Source organism: Felis catus, chromosome X (assembly GCF_018350175.1).
Source record: "Felis catus isolate Fca126 chromosome X, F.catus_Fca126_mat1.0, whole genome shotgun sequence".
In the NCBI taxonomy this organism is placed as follows: Eukaryota; Metazoa; Chordata; class Mammalia; order Carnivora; family Felidae; genus Felis; species Felis catus.
In genome coordinates this window covers 106,340,668-106,355,850 of record NC_058386.1, presented here as the reverse complement: position 1 = coordinate 106,355,850, position 15,183 = coordinate 106,340,668, and the positions used below count along the sequence as shown (strand labels likewise).

The 15,183-nt window shown below is 36.5% G+C and overlaps 1 protein-coding gene across 6 annotated transcripts in view; it reads left to right on the top strand.

Moving 5' to 3' along the window:
• Window positions 1–15,183, top strand: part of SMARCA1 (SWI/SNF related, matrix associated, actin dependent regulator of chromatin, subfamily a, member 1) — a 73,019-nt gene that overhangs the window by 22,086 nt on the left and 35,750 nt on the right. For 4 of the 6 annotated variants that reach the window (XM_004000877.6, XM_045050498.1, XM_045050497.1 and 1 more), the window contains exons 10-17: window positions 1,176–1,285; window positions 2,618–2,844; window positions 3,811–3,932; window positions 6,253–6,288; window positions 7,199–7,351; window positions 10,120–10,252; window positions 11,021–11,169; window positions 11,933–12,052. In XM_004000877.6, the coding sequence (XP_004000926.1) occupies window positions 1,176–1,285; window positions 2,618–2,844; window positions 3,811–3,932; window positions 6,253–6,288; window positions 7,199–7,351; window positions 10,120–10,252; window positions 11,021–11,169; window positions 11,933–12,052 (1,050 nt within the window). The remainder of the gene's footprint in view (window positions 1–1,175; window positions 1,286–2,617; window positions 2,845–3,810; window positions 3,933–6,252; window positions 6,289–7,198; window positions 7,352–10,119; window positions 10,253–11,020; window positions 11,170–11,932; window positions 12,053–15,183) is intronic. The other 2 variants (XM_045050495.1, XM_045050499.1) reach the window with 1 other exon arrangement.

Genomic DNA, 15,183 nt, shown 5'->3' with positions numbered 1-15,183 from the left:
CTCATTGCAGTTTTGGTTTGCATTTCCCTGATGATTAGTGATGTTGAGCATCTTTCATGTGTCTGTTAGCCATCTGTATGTCTTTTTTGGAAAAATGTATATTCCTTACCATCAAAATTATTCCTATACCAAATGAAAAAACAAATCTTGTATGACAACAGCTTTAAAAAAAAAAAAGATTCTTTTGGGGCACCTGAGTGGCTTAGTCAATTAAGCATCTGACTTATTTTTAATTAAAAAGTTTTTTTTAGAAAATTTATTCACTTTTGAGAGATGGAGAGAGACAGAGTGTGAGCAGGGGAGGGGCAGATAGAGAGGGAGACACAGAATCTGAAGCAGGCTCCACGCTCTGAGCTGTCAATGCAGAGCCCAACGAAGGGCTTGAACCGATGGACCATAAGATCATGACCTGAGCCAAAGTTGGACACTTAATCGACTGAGCCACCCAGGCGCCCCAGTTAAACATCTGACTCTGGACCTCAGCTTAGGTCATAATCTCTTGGTACGTGAGACTGAGCCCCATGTCAGGCTCTGTGCTAACAGCACAGAGCCTGCTTGGGATTCTCTCTCTCTCTCTCTCTCTCTCTCTCTCTCTCTCTCTCTCTGCCCCTCCCCCACACTCACAGTTTCTGTCTCAAAATAAATAAACTTTAAAAAGAGATTCTTTTATGACTATTCAGTAGTCAGTAATCTTGTTGTCTTTTTAATGTATTTTGTGCCATCAAATTAAGAATATCTAATTTAGGTTCCCTATTCCAATTTTATTTTTTAAAATTTTTTAAATGTTTATTTTTGTGAGGGGGGAGGGGCAGGGAGAGGGGGAGGGGCAGAGAGAGAGGGAGACACAGAATCTGAAGCAGGCTCTAGGCTCTGAGCTGTCAGCACAGAGCCTAACACTGGGCTTGAACCCAAGAACTGTGAGATCATGACCTGAGCTGACGTCTGGCGCTCAACCAACTGAGCCACCTAGGCGACCCTCCCCCATTCTGATTTTCTAATGGGCCATTACTTGATTCTTTTTTACTGAGAATATTGGCATCTGGCATTGGTGGATGCCAGATTTTTTTCAGATTATGCATTGGGAAGTAAATTTCACACTAGGGTGTTGTCAATGAAAGATGTAGTTTATAATATTAGATATTTTATAAACTTTTATGAAAACTGTCACTTTTTAGGTTTTAAAACCATTTTTGTTACGTCGTATAAAAACTGATGTAGAGAAGAGCCTACCTCCTAAAAAGGAAATAAAGATTTACTTGGGACTGAGTAAGATGCAGCGAGAATGGTGAGCTATTTTGTTTCCATTAGCATTTATTTATGTATAAGGATTTATTAAAATTTAACTTTTTAGTGGTTCAGTTATGCCTTTAGATCAAAACTTAAATTTTATGTTTAAATGGCAAGTTAAGTATTTCAAATATTTTAATAGAAAATTAGTGAATATTTTATTTAGCTTTTGGGAAAGCATGTCGGCCTTGAGTCTATACACCTGTATTTGAATACAGTGCTTCGTCTCTTAGTAGCTATTTAGCTTGGGCAAATTCTATAACCTCAGTTTCTCTTCTGTAAAACAGGTATGATACTTAGCTTATGAGTTGATGTCAGGGTTAAAGAGGCTGATGTCACTTGCACGTTTGTTATTTTTGCTTTTTGCATCAGTGAAAATAGTAATAACCATAATAAGTAATAATAAGATGGATGAGAATAGCGATTGTGGGTATTACAAAAATAGAAGCTGAATCGGTTTGATAAGTACAAGCAAAGCAGGAAATTGACAAGAGAAGTCACAAGAAATCACAAATTAGATATGCTTATGTCATAATGCTGCTTAAAGAAGCAAAATGTTGCTTATATAAATAAAATCAGGTCACTTATAATATATAATGACTTCTCTACTACTGAGACCAGTATAGGGTAGTGGTGAAGAGTATATTTCTCTAGATTCAGACAAAAGACCAAACTCCAGCTTTGTCCCTTTTTGTGGTCCTGAGTAGGCTGTTTCACTTCTCATAGCTGCCTGAATTTCCATTCATAAAATGGGGGTGATTCTAGTACCTACCTCAGAGTTGTTGTGAAGATTTAACAAGATAATTTATAGAAAGCCCTTCCCATGATACCTGGCACTTTCACTCAGTGCAAGTTGGCTGTTACTATAATTAAATATTAATTGCTGTTCAGGTGGATAAATAGGTCTGTTTTCATCTGGGTAAAGGTCAACAAAAGATAATGAAAAACATTTATAGATCAGAAAAAAATGCCTTATGAATATAGGTATAAGAAATTGTGATAGTTTTAAGCTCAAACAAGTAAAAGTTAGATGCCATCTTTCAGCAAATATTGTAGTTATTGAATAGTTAATTATCAGATACAGTTATCTGAATACTTATCAGCTAATGGCAATTTGTAGCAATGGATAAAGCAGGAGGAAACAGGTTTATGGGCAATATACACGTTAAAATGTTCAAAAGTTTCTTGATTTTAGCGATCAGATTTAGTCTCAAAGTCAGACCTGTTGTTTATATTTAAATAGGACTCAATGTTGATCACCAAAGGGATATTGCTTGATGCCATTAAACCTTTCTAATAATCAATGATTAATTATAGTTTAAAATTTTAGGTATACAAAAATCCTGATGAAAGATATTGATGTGTTAAACTCTGCTGGCAAGATGGACAAGATGCGACTCTTAAACATTCTGATGCAGCTTCGAAAGTGTTGTAATCATCCTTACCTGTTTGATGGTGCTGAACCTGGCCCACCTTATACCACTGATGAGCACATTGTCAGCAATAGTGGTAAAATGGTAGTTCTTGATAAACTCTTGGCCAAACTGAAAGAACAGGGTGAGTTACAAATCTATACATTCACTTGAAATAACTGTATTAGTGACTTGTGTATAAATAATATTTTGCGTATTTACTCATCATCCATTCATTCAGCAAACATTGTTGAGTACTTATTATTTGCTAGGAATTGTCCTATGGGCTGGGTGTACAAAGATGTGTAAGACAACAGTCTTTGCCTTGGAGAAACTCATAGTGTAGTGAAGAGGAATAGTTGCAATTTGTAAGTTGAGATGCTGGGAGTAAGTAATAAGTAAGTAATAAGTAAGTTGAGATACTGGGAGTTGGGGAAATCTTCATAAAGACAACATTTGAAGTTAAGAACTGGAGAATGTGTAGGAGTAACTCATGGGGAAAAGGAAGGGAAACATTATCTAGGGCAATGAAACAGCAGTGTGAAAATAGGGAATGCAGAGCTTATGGTATTTGGGTACAGTGGTAGTTGATGAATCTGGAAAGTTGGATGGGCCAGATTATAGAAGGCCTTTTAAGCATGCTTTAAGGACTTTGGACCACTTGGAAGGTGAGGAGGGGGTTTGTCCTAGAAGATTTTGCTGTGTCAGCTGGCACGATCAGACTTCTATGTTTGAAGGAGAACCTTGGAAGCAGTATCTGGGTTCCACTGAGGATGACAGATGAGAAACAGGAGACTAGTTGGGAGACTACTGCAGTAGTCTAGTGAAAGGTAGTGTGGACCATCACTCATCCTTGGGACAGAATAAAGGAAGACTTTAAATAATCTCAGTATGTGTGGAGGGTTTTGAAGTCCTTAAAAATGCATAACTCAGCAATGCATAATTCTGTATAGCATTCCTTGAAGGTTGTGTGTGTGTGCATGTGTGTGTTTTGTGGAGTGTTCAGGCACTATGCATTTTTATTACATGTGATGTTTACTTTTATTTTTGTAAGTTTCAAATTAGTTTTACACAAACTGAATAACTTGCTCTTTGGGGGGAAATGTTTTAGGTTCAAGGGTTCTCATTTTTAGCCAGATGACTCGCTTGCTGGACATTCTGGAGGATTATTGTATGTGGCGTGGTTATGAGTACTGTCGACTGGATGGACAAACCCCACATGAAGAAAGAGAGGTGAGGAAAAAAAAAACTTCAAATTCAGAGTTCAGTTAATCCATATTTTTCATCATTCAGTAGTTTTGAACTTTGACTTTTTTTTTTTTAAGCTAGGTGCATTGAATTTCTCACTAACACCTCTGTCTCTCTGTCTGAGATCTTCAGTTTGGCTCCCATTACACTGACTCTTCACACATCATCCTTTTCAAGATCGTCAAAGACATCCTTACTTATCTAAAGGACACTGTACCATTATACCCTTACCTCCTCTAACCACTGCTATCTCTAACCTTTTGATTACTGTTTCTCATCCTACTTTTTAACTTCTGATTCTGTATCTTACTTTTCTTGATTTCCTTCCTACAGTAGACCCTCGCCATTTTGGAGTTTAACAGTTGAGATTTTTCTAGTTTATTAGCAACCCTAAAGACTCATGAAACAGTAATTTGTAAAGGGAATAATCTCAGTGTTAGAGAGATTTTGTAAAACTGAAATTGGATAAGCATAGGTATAGGTGCTTATCATGCATTTGGATCTTGGAATACTAAAAGGTTGGTGTACAGGAATGAGTCACTTAGCTGGTGAGGAAAGCTAACTAGCACCCAGTATCTTTCTCAGCCTGTAAGAATTCCCAAAAGGAATTATTAACAGATCTTTAGATTATCCCTCCTGAATGTCATGGGTCTAATGTAAAGCACTTTCTTGGGGGGAGGAGGGCTTTGCTAATTTATCTTCTTTTTTCTGTGGTCCTTCAAGGCTATGTCTTTGACTTCTCTTTTAAGTCTATTCTGCTGCTCTGGGCAAAGATTGTGATTTCATGGTATAGTGGAAAATGCATTGAACTTGGTTTCAGAAGACCTAAATTTTAACACCAACTCCACCACTTTGTAGTATATGCAAGCTATTTAATTCTCTGAGCCTCAGTATTTTTAACTGTATTATTAGGGTAATGTTAATACCTAGGCTTCTTTTTTTCTGATAATGTTATGAGGATCATTGGATATAATAGGTGTGAGTATAGTTTTTAAACTGTGTCATGCAGGATACACTGTCAGGAAATTGCACACAGGCCTTTTACCTCAACTTTAGGGCCCCATCTCAGGCTACAAAGACTCTTAGTTCATGTCTCTTTCCTTCCATAGCTTCAGTGAACACTGTCCCTTGTGTGCTTACTTATTGAAGCTTGGTTCATAGCATAGGATAGGGCCTATAGCAGACACACAGGCTCTTTTAATATTCAGGGTTAACCTGCTACCCATTGATAACATTTGCAAATAATGGGTGTCTCAAAGTTTACACTGATCCCTGATCTATAATAGTTTACTTTAGTAGTTTACTAACTATAGTAGTTAGACTTCAGATACAGCAAAGCAGAGCTGTTTTTTTTTTTTTTGGAAATGCCCCCATTTCCCATTATACTGCTGTCCACATAATCATTTCATCTATTTCCCTAGTAAGGAGGAAATGACCATATTTGATTCATTACTTTCATTATTTGCCAGCTGTTAACAGTTCTTTTTCAGTAGTTGTCAGATTTGCCCTTCAGTGGTACAGGTAAATTCAGCTAGCTAAGACTCTGGTCATTCTCTGACTCATTTCCTATAACCTTTACTTAATTGGCCTCCTCACTGTTATAGGGAAAGGATATAACATTTGTCAAGCAACTACTTGAAGCTAGGCAATGTATAGTTCCAACTGAATTCTTCTAGCATTCCAGTAAAGTATAATTTTCTGGTATAATTTTCTCCACTTGAAACTGTCTCAGAGAGGTTAAATGCTTGCTTAGAAACACATGTGTAATGAATGATAATGATTCACACCAGGTTTTTGCTATTTCCTCTACACCAAATTGCCTCTCACTACACCATGCTGCTTTCTACACTGCCCCCTCTACATGCTATATGGACTGCGGCAGTGAGTGTCACCTCTGCTGCAACTTTTGACCATGCCATTCCATTCATTAAAAATATAACTTCCTGTATTTTCTGATTATGAAAGTAATATATGATTGCTGAAGGAAATTTGCAAAATAAAAGTATTTCTGGCCAATCTCTTTTTGTATATATAACATATATAAGTAATTGCTGTTAAATTATATATACTATATATGAAGTTTGGTAACATTTTACTTAGCATTATGTTGTACTTTCCTATATCAGTAATAAAATTTATTGTAAATAATTTAAGTATAATATATATCCAGTGGATGTACTATAAATGATCTATTCCCCAATTGTTGATCATTTAGGTTGTTTCCAATTTTTCACTATTATAAATAATGCTAAAGTGAAAGTCCTTATACATAAATCTTTGTGCACATTTCTGATTATTTCCTTAGGATAAATTCCTAGAAGTGGAATTACTGGGTCAAAGGGTATGAACATTTTTAAGACTCTTGATGCATATTGCCAAATTGCTTTCCAGAAAGGTTGTACCAATTTACACTCCCTGCAGCAATGTATGAGAGTGCCCGTCTCACCGCCCCCTCGTCAACATTGAGTATTATCATTTTTTTAATCTTCAAAAAATGGTATTATGTTTTAATTTGCATTTATTTGTTTACTAGTGAGATTGAACATTATTTTTGTATTTATTAGCCATTTGTATTTGTTCTTCTGTGAGTTGTCTGTTTTTTCTTTTTGCTCATTTTTCTATTGGGGTCTTAGTGTTTTCTTTCTAATTAATTTGTATGAGATCTTTATATAGTTTAGATGTTAGCATCCCATTAATTGTTAAGACTCTTTACTAAATATCCCTGGATTACCTTCCTGAATTTCCTCATTACTTCCCTGTTTACCCCTTTTCATGATATGGAAATAAATCTACTTAGCCTCACCTTTATCCATTGCTCTCATTTGCATCCTGAACCTTTTTCTCTCTTGGCTGATCTTCTAAACTATACCTTCCTTATTAATCCTATATAAAGTAATGGGAATGAAGTTGAGATAGCTGACATTTTACTTCCTAGATATTTTTCAGCTCTCAATTAAAACATATTCACTATTATTACTTTAAATAAAATATTTATTACTTTGTGCAGTTGTTCTGAGTTTGTCTCTATTGATGTAAGCTTCTAAAGATTAGGAACTTTATGTAATATACTTTCTACAGTAATTCACAAAGTACAATATATAGGCATTTGCTTTAACATTTTTGAGATGGAAGAATATTATAAAGTGGGGTTTTGTATATGCATGTTAAAAATGTTTCTTTCTTAAGGACTGTGGTAATAAAATGTTATTTTTCTCTCTTTTTCTTTCATCTCCTATGTCAATTTAAAAAAGGAAGCAATAGAGGCCTTTAATGTTCCTAATAGTAGCAAATTCATCTTTATGCTGAGTACCAGAGCTGGGGGTCTCGGAATTAACTTGGCAAGTGCTGATGTGGTTATACTATATGATTCAGACTGGAATCCACAGGTTGATCTACAAGCTATGGTTAGTAATTTTCAATGACGCCAGACATTTATCTTAGCTCAGAATATTATTGTTAATATATACAGCACAGACATAAATAATGATAAAAGGGTAACTATTTTTTGGGAGGTTTTCAAGATGTTGAAATAGATTATCCTGGGAAACAAAAGATGCTGTGCCAGTTGCAAAACAAAAAAGGAAACAAAAACAAACACACATATACCCCAGACCCAATGATAGTATTTGTGTGTTTATTTTGGCTTTTATCATGAAACAGTAATATTTTTTCCCATTCCTGAATATTGAAGGGGACATAATACGTACGTCTTAATGAAAAGGGTTAAAAAGTCAATCTGTCAGTATTAATTCTGCTTAATGTGTAAATATATTAAAATCCTTAGCACTGAAATTGGGAGAGATATGATTTTACCTTTTGTAATAAAACATTTGAGGTGAGGAGGTAAAAAGGTAACAAAAGAATATATTCCAGGAAAATGTTTGCTACCTAAGGATGGCATTAGAAACAATCCTACCCTTTTGGAGCACCTGGGTGGCTCATTTGGTTGAGCATCTGGCTCTGTGATGAGCTTGGAACCTGGTTAAGATTCTCTGCCCCTGTCTCCCTCTGCCTCTCTCCTGCTTGCATGTGTGCACACACATACTCTTTCTCTCTTTCTCAAACAAAACTAAACTATCCTACTCTTTAAAAAATTTTTCAAGGAGCTATTTCTCTTCCTTTTCATCATGGTGTCATTTACTAAATTAGAGCTACATCTGTCAGTGTGACTCACATTTTAAGATAAATTTAATTTCAGAAGTACAAAGATGCAAAACAGCTATGCACTCAAAATCCCAATAAATTATGGGATAATTTATTCTCTTTGGAAGCAATTAAAGTCATGTCAATGAGGCATAGCTTCGAAGTTCTTCCTTTTTTATTAAATTTTTTTTAACGTTTATTTATTTTTGAGACACAGAGAGATAGAGCATGAACGGGGTGGGTCAGAGAGAGAGGGAGACACAGAATCCGAAACAGGCTCCAGGCTCTGAGCTGTCAGCACAGAGCCCGATGCGGGGCTCGAACTCACTGGCCGCGAGATCATGACCTGAGCTGAAGTCGACGCTTAGCCGACTGAGCCACCCAGGCGCCCCAAGTTCTTCCTTTTTTAAAAATGTATTTATATATTTGTATTTATATTTTTTGAGGCCAAAACTCAGGAGTGCACCCACCACCTTCTTTTTTTTTTATAATAGAGAATTGAAACATATTGACCATCAGGACATTTTTATTTTTATTTATTTATTTAAAAAAATTTTTTTTTCAACGTTTATTTTTAGGACAGAGAGAGACAGAGCATGAACAGGGGAGGGGCAGAGAGAGAGGGAGACACAGAATGGGAAACAGGCTCCAGGCTCTGAGCCATCAGCCCAGAGCCTGACGCGGGGCTCGAACTCACGGACCGCGAGATCGTGACCTGGCTGAAGTCGGACGCTTAACCTACTGAGCCACCCAGGCGCCCCTATTTTTATATTTTTAATGTTTACTTTTGAGAGAGAGAGAGAGAGAGAGAGAGAGAGAGAGACAGAGCACGAGTGGGGGAGGGGCAGAGTGAGAGGGAGACACAGAATCTGAAGCAGACTTTAGGCTCTGGGTTGTCAGCACAGAGCCTGATGTGGGGCTCAAACTCATGAGCCCTGAGATCATGACCTGAGCTGAAGTCAGATGCTTAACAGACTGAGCCACCCAGGCACCCCTAGCAGCTTCTGTGTTTTAAAGACACTTCCCTAGCTATTTTTATATAATCAGTACTTGCCATCTGTCACCTTTACCAACTATAAATCATAGGACTAATTATAGACCATGATAGTAAGGATTTTGATATACCATTAATTTTTATGACCCTTTACATCCCTGAATTGTCTCCATAAACAGAAGGAACTGCGTGATGATGAAATAAAGCTAACTTTGCCACCACAGCAACCCTTGGTAATTACTTTGCCCCTCACAAAATTTCTTGCTAGTGGGGAAGATGTTTGTATTTAGTGGCGTAAATTTATTTAATAAACTCCCTCTAGTCCTCATCTTACAGGGGCTTTGGCTGTTGTCTTTCTGGAAGTTTTCCATTAATGGTATAGTATAATATTTGCAGATTTTTTTGGTCACAGTGATCTGTAGCTATTCGTAATATTCATCATCTTCCTTTTTTAAAGCTTATTTACTTTTTTTTTTATTTAAAAAAAATTTTTTTTTCAACATTTATTTATTTTTGGGACAGAGAGAGACAGAGCGTGAACAGGGGAGGGGCAGAGAGAGAGGGAGACACAGAATCGGAAACAGGCTCCAGGCTCTGAGCCATCAGCCCAGAGCCTGACGCGGGGCTCGAACTCATGGACTGCAAGATCGTGACCTGGCTGAAGTCGGACGCTTAACCGACTGCGCCACCCAGGCGCCCCAAAGCTTATTTACTTTTGAGAGAGAGAGTGAGCACAGAAAGGGCAGAGAGAGAGGGAGAGAGAGAGAGAATCCCAAGCAGGCTCCGTGCTGTCAGTGTGGAGCCCAGTGTGGGGCTTGATCCCATGAACTGTGAGATCATGACTTGAGCTGAAATCAAGAGTCAGACACTCAACCGACTGAGTCACCACCACCTGTCATCATCCTTCTTTAAAAAGTGACAGGTCTAGAGAGCTCAGAAACTAATTTTATATCCAGCATTTTATAGCATATGATGGCTATACTATATATTTTATCCAGAATACCCAATATCTTACATTAGGATTCTTTCTACTAGGATCGAGCACATCGAATTGGTCAGAAGAAGCCAGTACGTGTGTTCCGTCTCATCACTGACAACACTGTTGAAGAAAGGATTGTAGAAAGAGCAGAGATAAAACTGAGACTTGACTCAATTGTTATACAACAAGGTATTTAAACATATAAACTCAATTAGGTGTTTTTTTGCAAAAACACATGCAATTTTCTTTAAAGGAGATTACTTTTAAAGTTGACAAAAATTTGCAAATTTAGAGGAAAAAAGTCAGTTTTTTTTTAATAAGTGCTAATTTAAATCTTTCTAATTTAAAGCCTTGTATTCAGTAATGTATGGAGTAGATAGTTGAACATCACTACCTTCTAGGTGAATGCCAATGGCATGTCTTCTGAAGATTCTGATATTAAGCAGCAGTTAAAATGTCTAGGTTAAAACATTTTAAGCAGGTATTAGAGAGTGCCTGTTGGTAGAAAGAAATTTTGATCTGAAAAATGAAGTTTGAACATGAAAAAATATTTCTGTTCTTCTGAGTTTTAGAGTCACATCTGTCAGTGTGACTCACATTTTAAGATAAAGAAATTTAATTTCAGAAGTACAAAGATGCAAAATAGCTTTGCACTCAAAATCCCAATAAATTATGGGATAATTTACTACTTTTGGAAGCAATTAAAATGTCAGTGAGGCATAGCTTAGAAGTTCTTCCTTTTTTAAAAATTAGAATTTTACAGAAAAACTTCTATTGAAATAGAAGGTATGGTAGAAGAAAAATTGGTAGGGCTGTTCATTAATATAACTTTAAAGTTCACTAATTGTTCTTTCTCATAAACCTTGACTTATGGTTAAATGTGGTAGTGTCTGGTTAGAACTATGAGGCTGTGCTTTCTCTGGAATATAATTGAAAATACACAACTTTTATTATTAGGAAGACTCATTGACCAACAGTCTAATAAGCTGGCAAAAGAGGAAATGTTGCAAATGATACGTCATGGAGCCACCCACGTTTTTGCTTCTAAAGAAAGTGAGCTGACAGATGAAGATATTACAACTCTCCTAGAAAGAGGGGAAAAGAAGGTTTGTTAAAATGGCATTTGTTTTCATGATGAATTGCTTTAACATCAACGTACTTCGGCATGCTTCTTGTATTTTCATCATTTCAAATGTATGTTTAAAATAATTCCTGTTTTAAGGATTTGTAGATTGATATCCAGAGGTGGTTTAGGGTTTTTTAGTTTAGTTTTTGGCGATAAACACTAAGAAGTAGAGTTTAAAATTGAGTGACCTTATACCTTATTTTTATTGAAAATGATGTTGATATTTACTTAAAAGCCAAATAAATTTCATTTTTAATCACATCTATCAGGACCACATTTTTACAACTCCCTTTTTTTTGCACTGTATTAGAAATTATCTACTGATAAATTGCATTGAATGAAAATCTCTTGTGAACATTTCATGAAATATTAAAGGATCATTTGTTAAAGTCTAATAAGCTGTTTCAGACTATTATAGTTTTGTGTTGAATTTATCTCTTTTATTTTAAAAATTATGGATAATTTCAAATATAAGTAAGAGTAGACTAAAATCAAAGTGTGACTACATCTTCAGTGATAAAAGATTTTAAAGAAAGCCTAATAGAGAATACTTGAATAACCATTTAAATACTTAAAATACTTGAAGTTAAATTTATATTCACTTAATGTTAGCATTGTATTCTTACCTTGTAAATTAACCGATTGGATATTTCATGTCAAAACCTGACTTCTAAAAAGAGAGTCCACAGATTTTTATAAGCAGTTCAGTGATAATTTTCTAATTTCAATGTATTGAACTTTAGACCGCAGAGATGAATGAACGCTTGCAGAAAATGGGAGAATCTTCTCTGAGAAATTTTAGAATGGACACTGAACAAAGTTTGTACAAGTTTGAAGGAGAAGATTATAGAGAAAAACAGAAGGTAACCTTTTACCTTAACCATTAGACTCTCAAATTAGCATTTCTCCCCATAACCATTATTAAAAAACACTGGCAGGGGAGCCTCGCTGGCTTAGTCAGAAGCGTATGCGACTCTTGGTCTTGGGGTTGTGAGTTCAAGCCTCATGTTGGGTGTAGAGATTACTTAAAAAAATAAATAAAATTAAAATGATAATAAAATAAGATAACCACTGGCACTTAACTCTTACAGTGCTCTGCTATGGAGTAAAATTTGCTGTAAATCAGAAGATCTAATACAAGTGTTATCTTTTAATATATTCTGCTAGGTTATTAGTACCATAATCTTCATCATTGTATTTGCTGCTGTTGCTACTGCTACTCTTGTTTTTGAGAAGCAGTGTAGGATTGTGGTTGAGTTCCTGGATTCTGAAGCTGAAATCCCAACTGTGTCACTAATTGACTTTGGGTACTCATTTTTCTTCCCTGTCAAATTGAGGGTACAGTAATACACTGTATGGACAACAAGAGTCCTTTGAGGAAGTGGGAGTTTTACTTATTTTGTTTAAAATTATGGCTATAACTAAATTAAAAAATTTTAACGTTTATTTATTATTGAGAGACCGAAAGAGACAGAGCATGTGCATGGGAGGGGCAGAGAGAGGAGGAGACACGGAATCTGAAGCAGGCTGCAGGCTCTGAGCTGTTAGCACAGAGCCTGATGTGGGGCTCGAACTCACAAATCGGGAGACCATGACCTGAGCTGAAGTCGGATACTCAACAGACTGAGCCACCCAGGTGCCCCATAACTAAAATTTTTTAATTTTTTTTAACTTAAAATTTTTTTTTAATATTTATTTATTTTTGAGAGAAAGAGTGTGAGCAGGGGAGGGGCAGAGAGAGGGAGACACAGAATCCAAAGCAGGCTCCAAGTTCTGAGCTATCAGCACAGAGCCTGATGTGGGGCTCGAACCTAGGAACTGTGAGAGAGAGCATGACCTGAACTGAAGTTAAATGTTTGACTGAGTGAGCCACCCAGGTGCCCCTAAATTTTTTTAAATTTTAAATGACTTAGACTTCATTACAAAAAATAATATGGAGTTCACATGTATCCTTCACTCAGCTTCCCCTAATGTTAACAATTTACATGATCATAGTACAATTATCAAGTCCAGGAAATAAACACATTTTCTCCCTAATGTTCTTTCTCTGTTCTAGGAAATACAATCCAGGGTCTCAACATTGCAATTTTTAAAAATGGAGCTTTATTTAAAAAAATTTATTTTAATGTTTATTTATTTTTGAGAAAGGGAGACAGACAGAGACAGAGCATAAGCAGGGGAGGGGCAGTGAGAGAGAGGGAGACACAGAATCCAAAGGAGGCTCCAAGAGCCGAATGTGGGGCTTGAACCCATGAACCATGAGATCATGACCTGAGCCGAAGTTGGACGCTTACCTGACTGAGCCACCCAGCCACCCCTGAAGCCTTAAAGAGCAGTTTAGATTCACAGCAAAATCAAGCAGAAAATGCAAAGAGTTCCCATATTCTCCCTGCCCCAAACAAACATAGCCTACTGCACTACCAGTTTCCCATATCAGAGTGGTATATTTGTTAAAGTTGAACTGACACTGATACATCATTATCATTCAAAGTCCATCTTTTATGTTAGAGTTCACTATTGGTGTTATACATTCTGTGGGTATGGATAAATGTATGATGACATGTATCCACCATTAGAGTATCATGCAGAATAGTTTCACTGCCCTAAAAGTCCTTGGTACACTACCTATTCATTTCTCTGTCTCTACAGCCTCTGGCAACCACTGATCTTTGTACTGTCATCATAATTTTGCATTTTCCAGAATATTATATAGTTGGAATCCTAGAGTATGTAGCCTTTTCAGATTGGCTTCTTTGACTTAGTAGTATGCATTTAAGGTGGCTTCTGTTTTTTTCATGGCTTGATAGCTCTTTTCTTTTTAGTGCTGAGTAATACTCCATTGTCTGGATGTATTACAATTTATTTATTCATTCACCTACTGAAGGACACCCTGGTTGCTTCCAAGATTTTGCAGTTATGAATAAAGCTCTCATAAAAACCCATGTGCAGGTTTTTGGATGGACAGAGTTTCACTCCTTTGGGTAGTTACCAAGGAGCATGGTTGCTAGAATACATGGTAAGTTTATGTTTAGTATTGTAAGAAGCTGCCAACTCTTCTTGCATTCCTATGAGCAGTGAATGAGAGTTCCTGTTGCTCCACATTCTCACTAGCATTTGGTGTTGTCAATGTTCTGGATTTTGGCCATTCTAACAGGTGTGTAGTAGTATCTCATTGTTCTCATTTGTATTTCACTGACAGAAGATGTTCAGCCTATTTGCATTTGCTTATTTCCATCTGTATGTCTTCTTTGGCAAGGCATCTTTTCAGATCCTTTGCCCATTTTTATTTTTATTTATTTATTTTTAAATTTTTAATGTTTATTTATTTTTGAGAGAGAGAGAGAATGTATGAGCAGGGGAGGAGCAGAGAGAAAGGAGACACAGACTCAGAAGCAGGCTCCAGGCTCTGAGCTGTCAGCACAGAGCCAGATGTGGGGTTCGAACTCACGGAAGGTGAAATCATGACCCAAGCTGAAGTCAGACGCCCAACCGACTGAGCTACCCAGATGCCCCCTTTGCCCATTTTTAAAATCAGGTTGTTTGTGGGGCACCTCACTGTCTCTGTCAGTAGAGCATGTGACTCTGGTTCTTGGGGTTTGTGAGTTCAAGTCCCATCTTCGGTGTGGAGCCTACTTAAAAAAAACACCTAAAATCAGGTTGTTTGTTTTCTTATTGTTGAATTTTAGGAGTTTTTTTGTATATTTTGGATAATAGTCATTTATAAGCTATGTTTTGCAAATATTTTCTGTCATTCTGAGCCTGTCTTCTCATTCTGTTGACCCAGATTGCATTTTTTTGCTGGTATTTTTAGGCTCTTTTAATCTGTGTTCTCAGTATTTCTTTGTCTTTCCCAGTTTTTACCATTTTGAAGAGTATTGGTCAGTTATTTTGTAGTTTGTCCCTCATTTTGGATTTGTCTGACATTATCTCATGATTGGATTATGTATTTTTTGGCAAGAATGCCATGGAAGAGATGTTATGTCCTCAGTACATC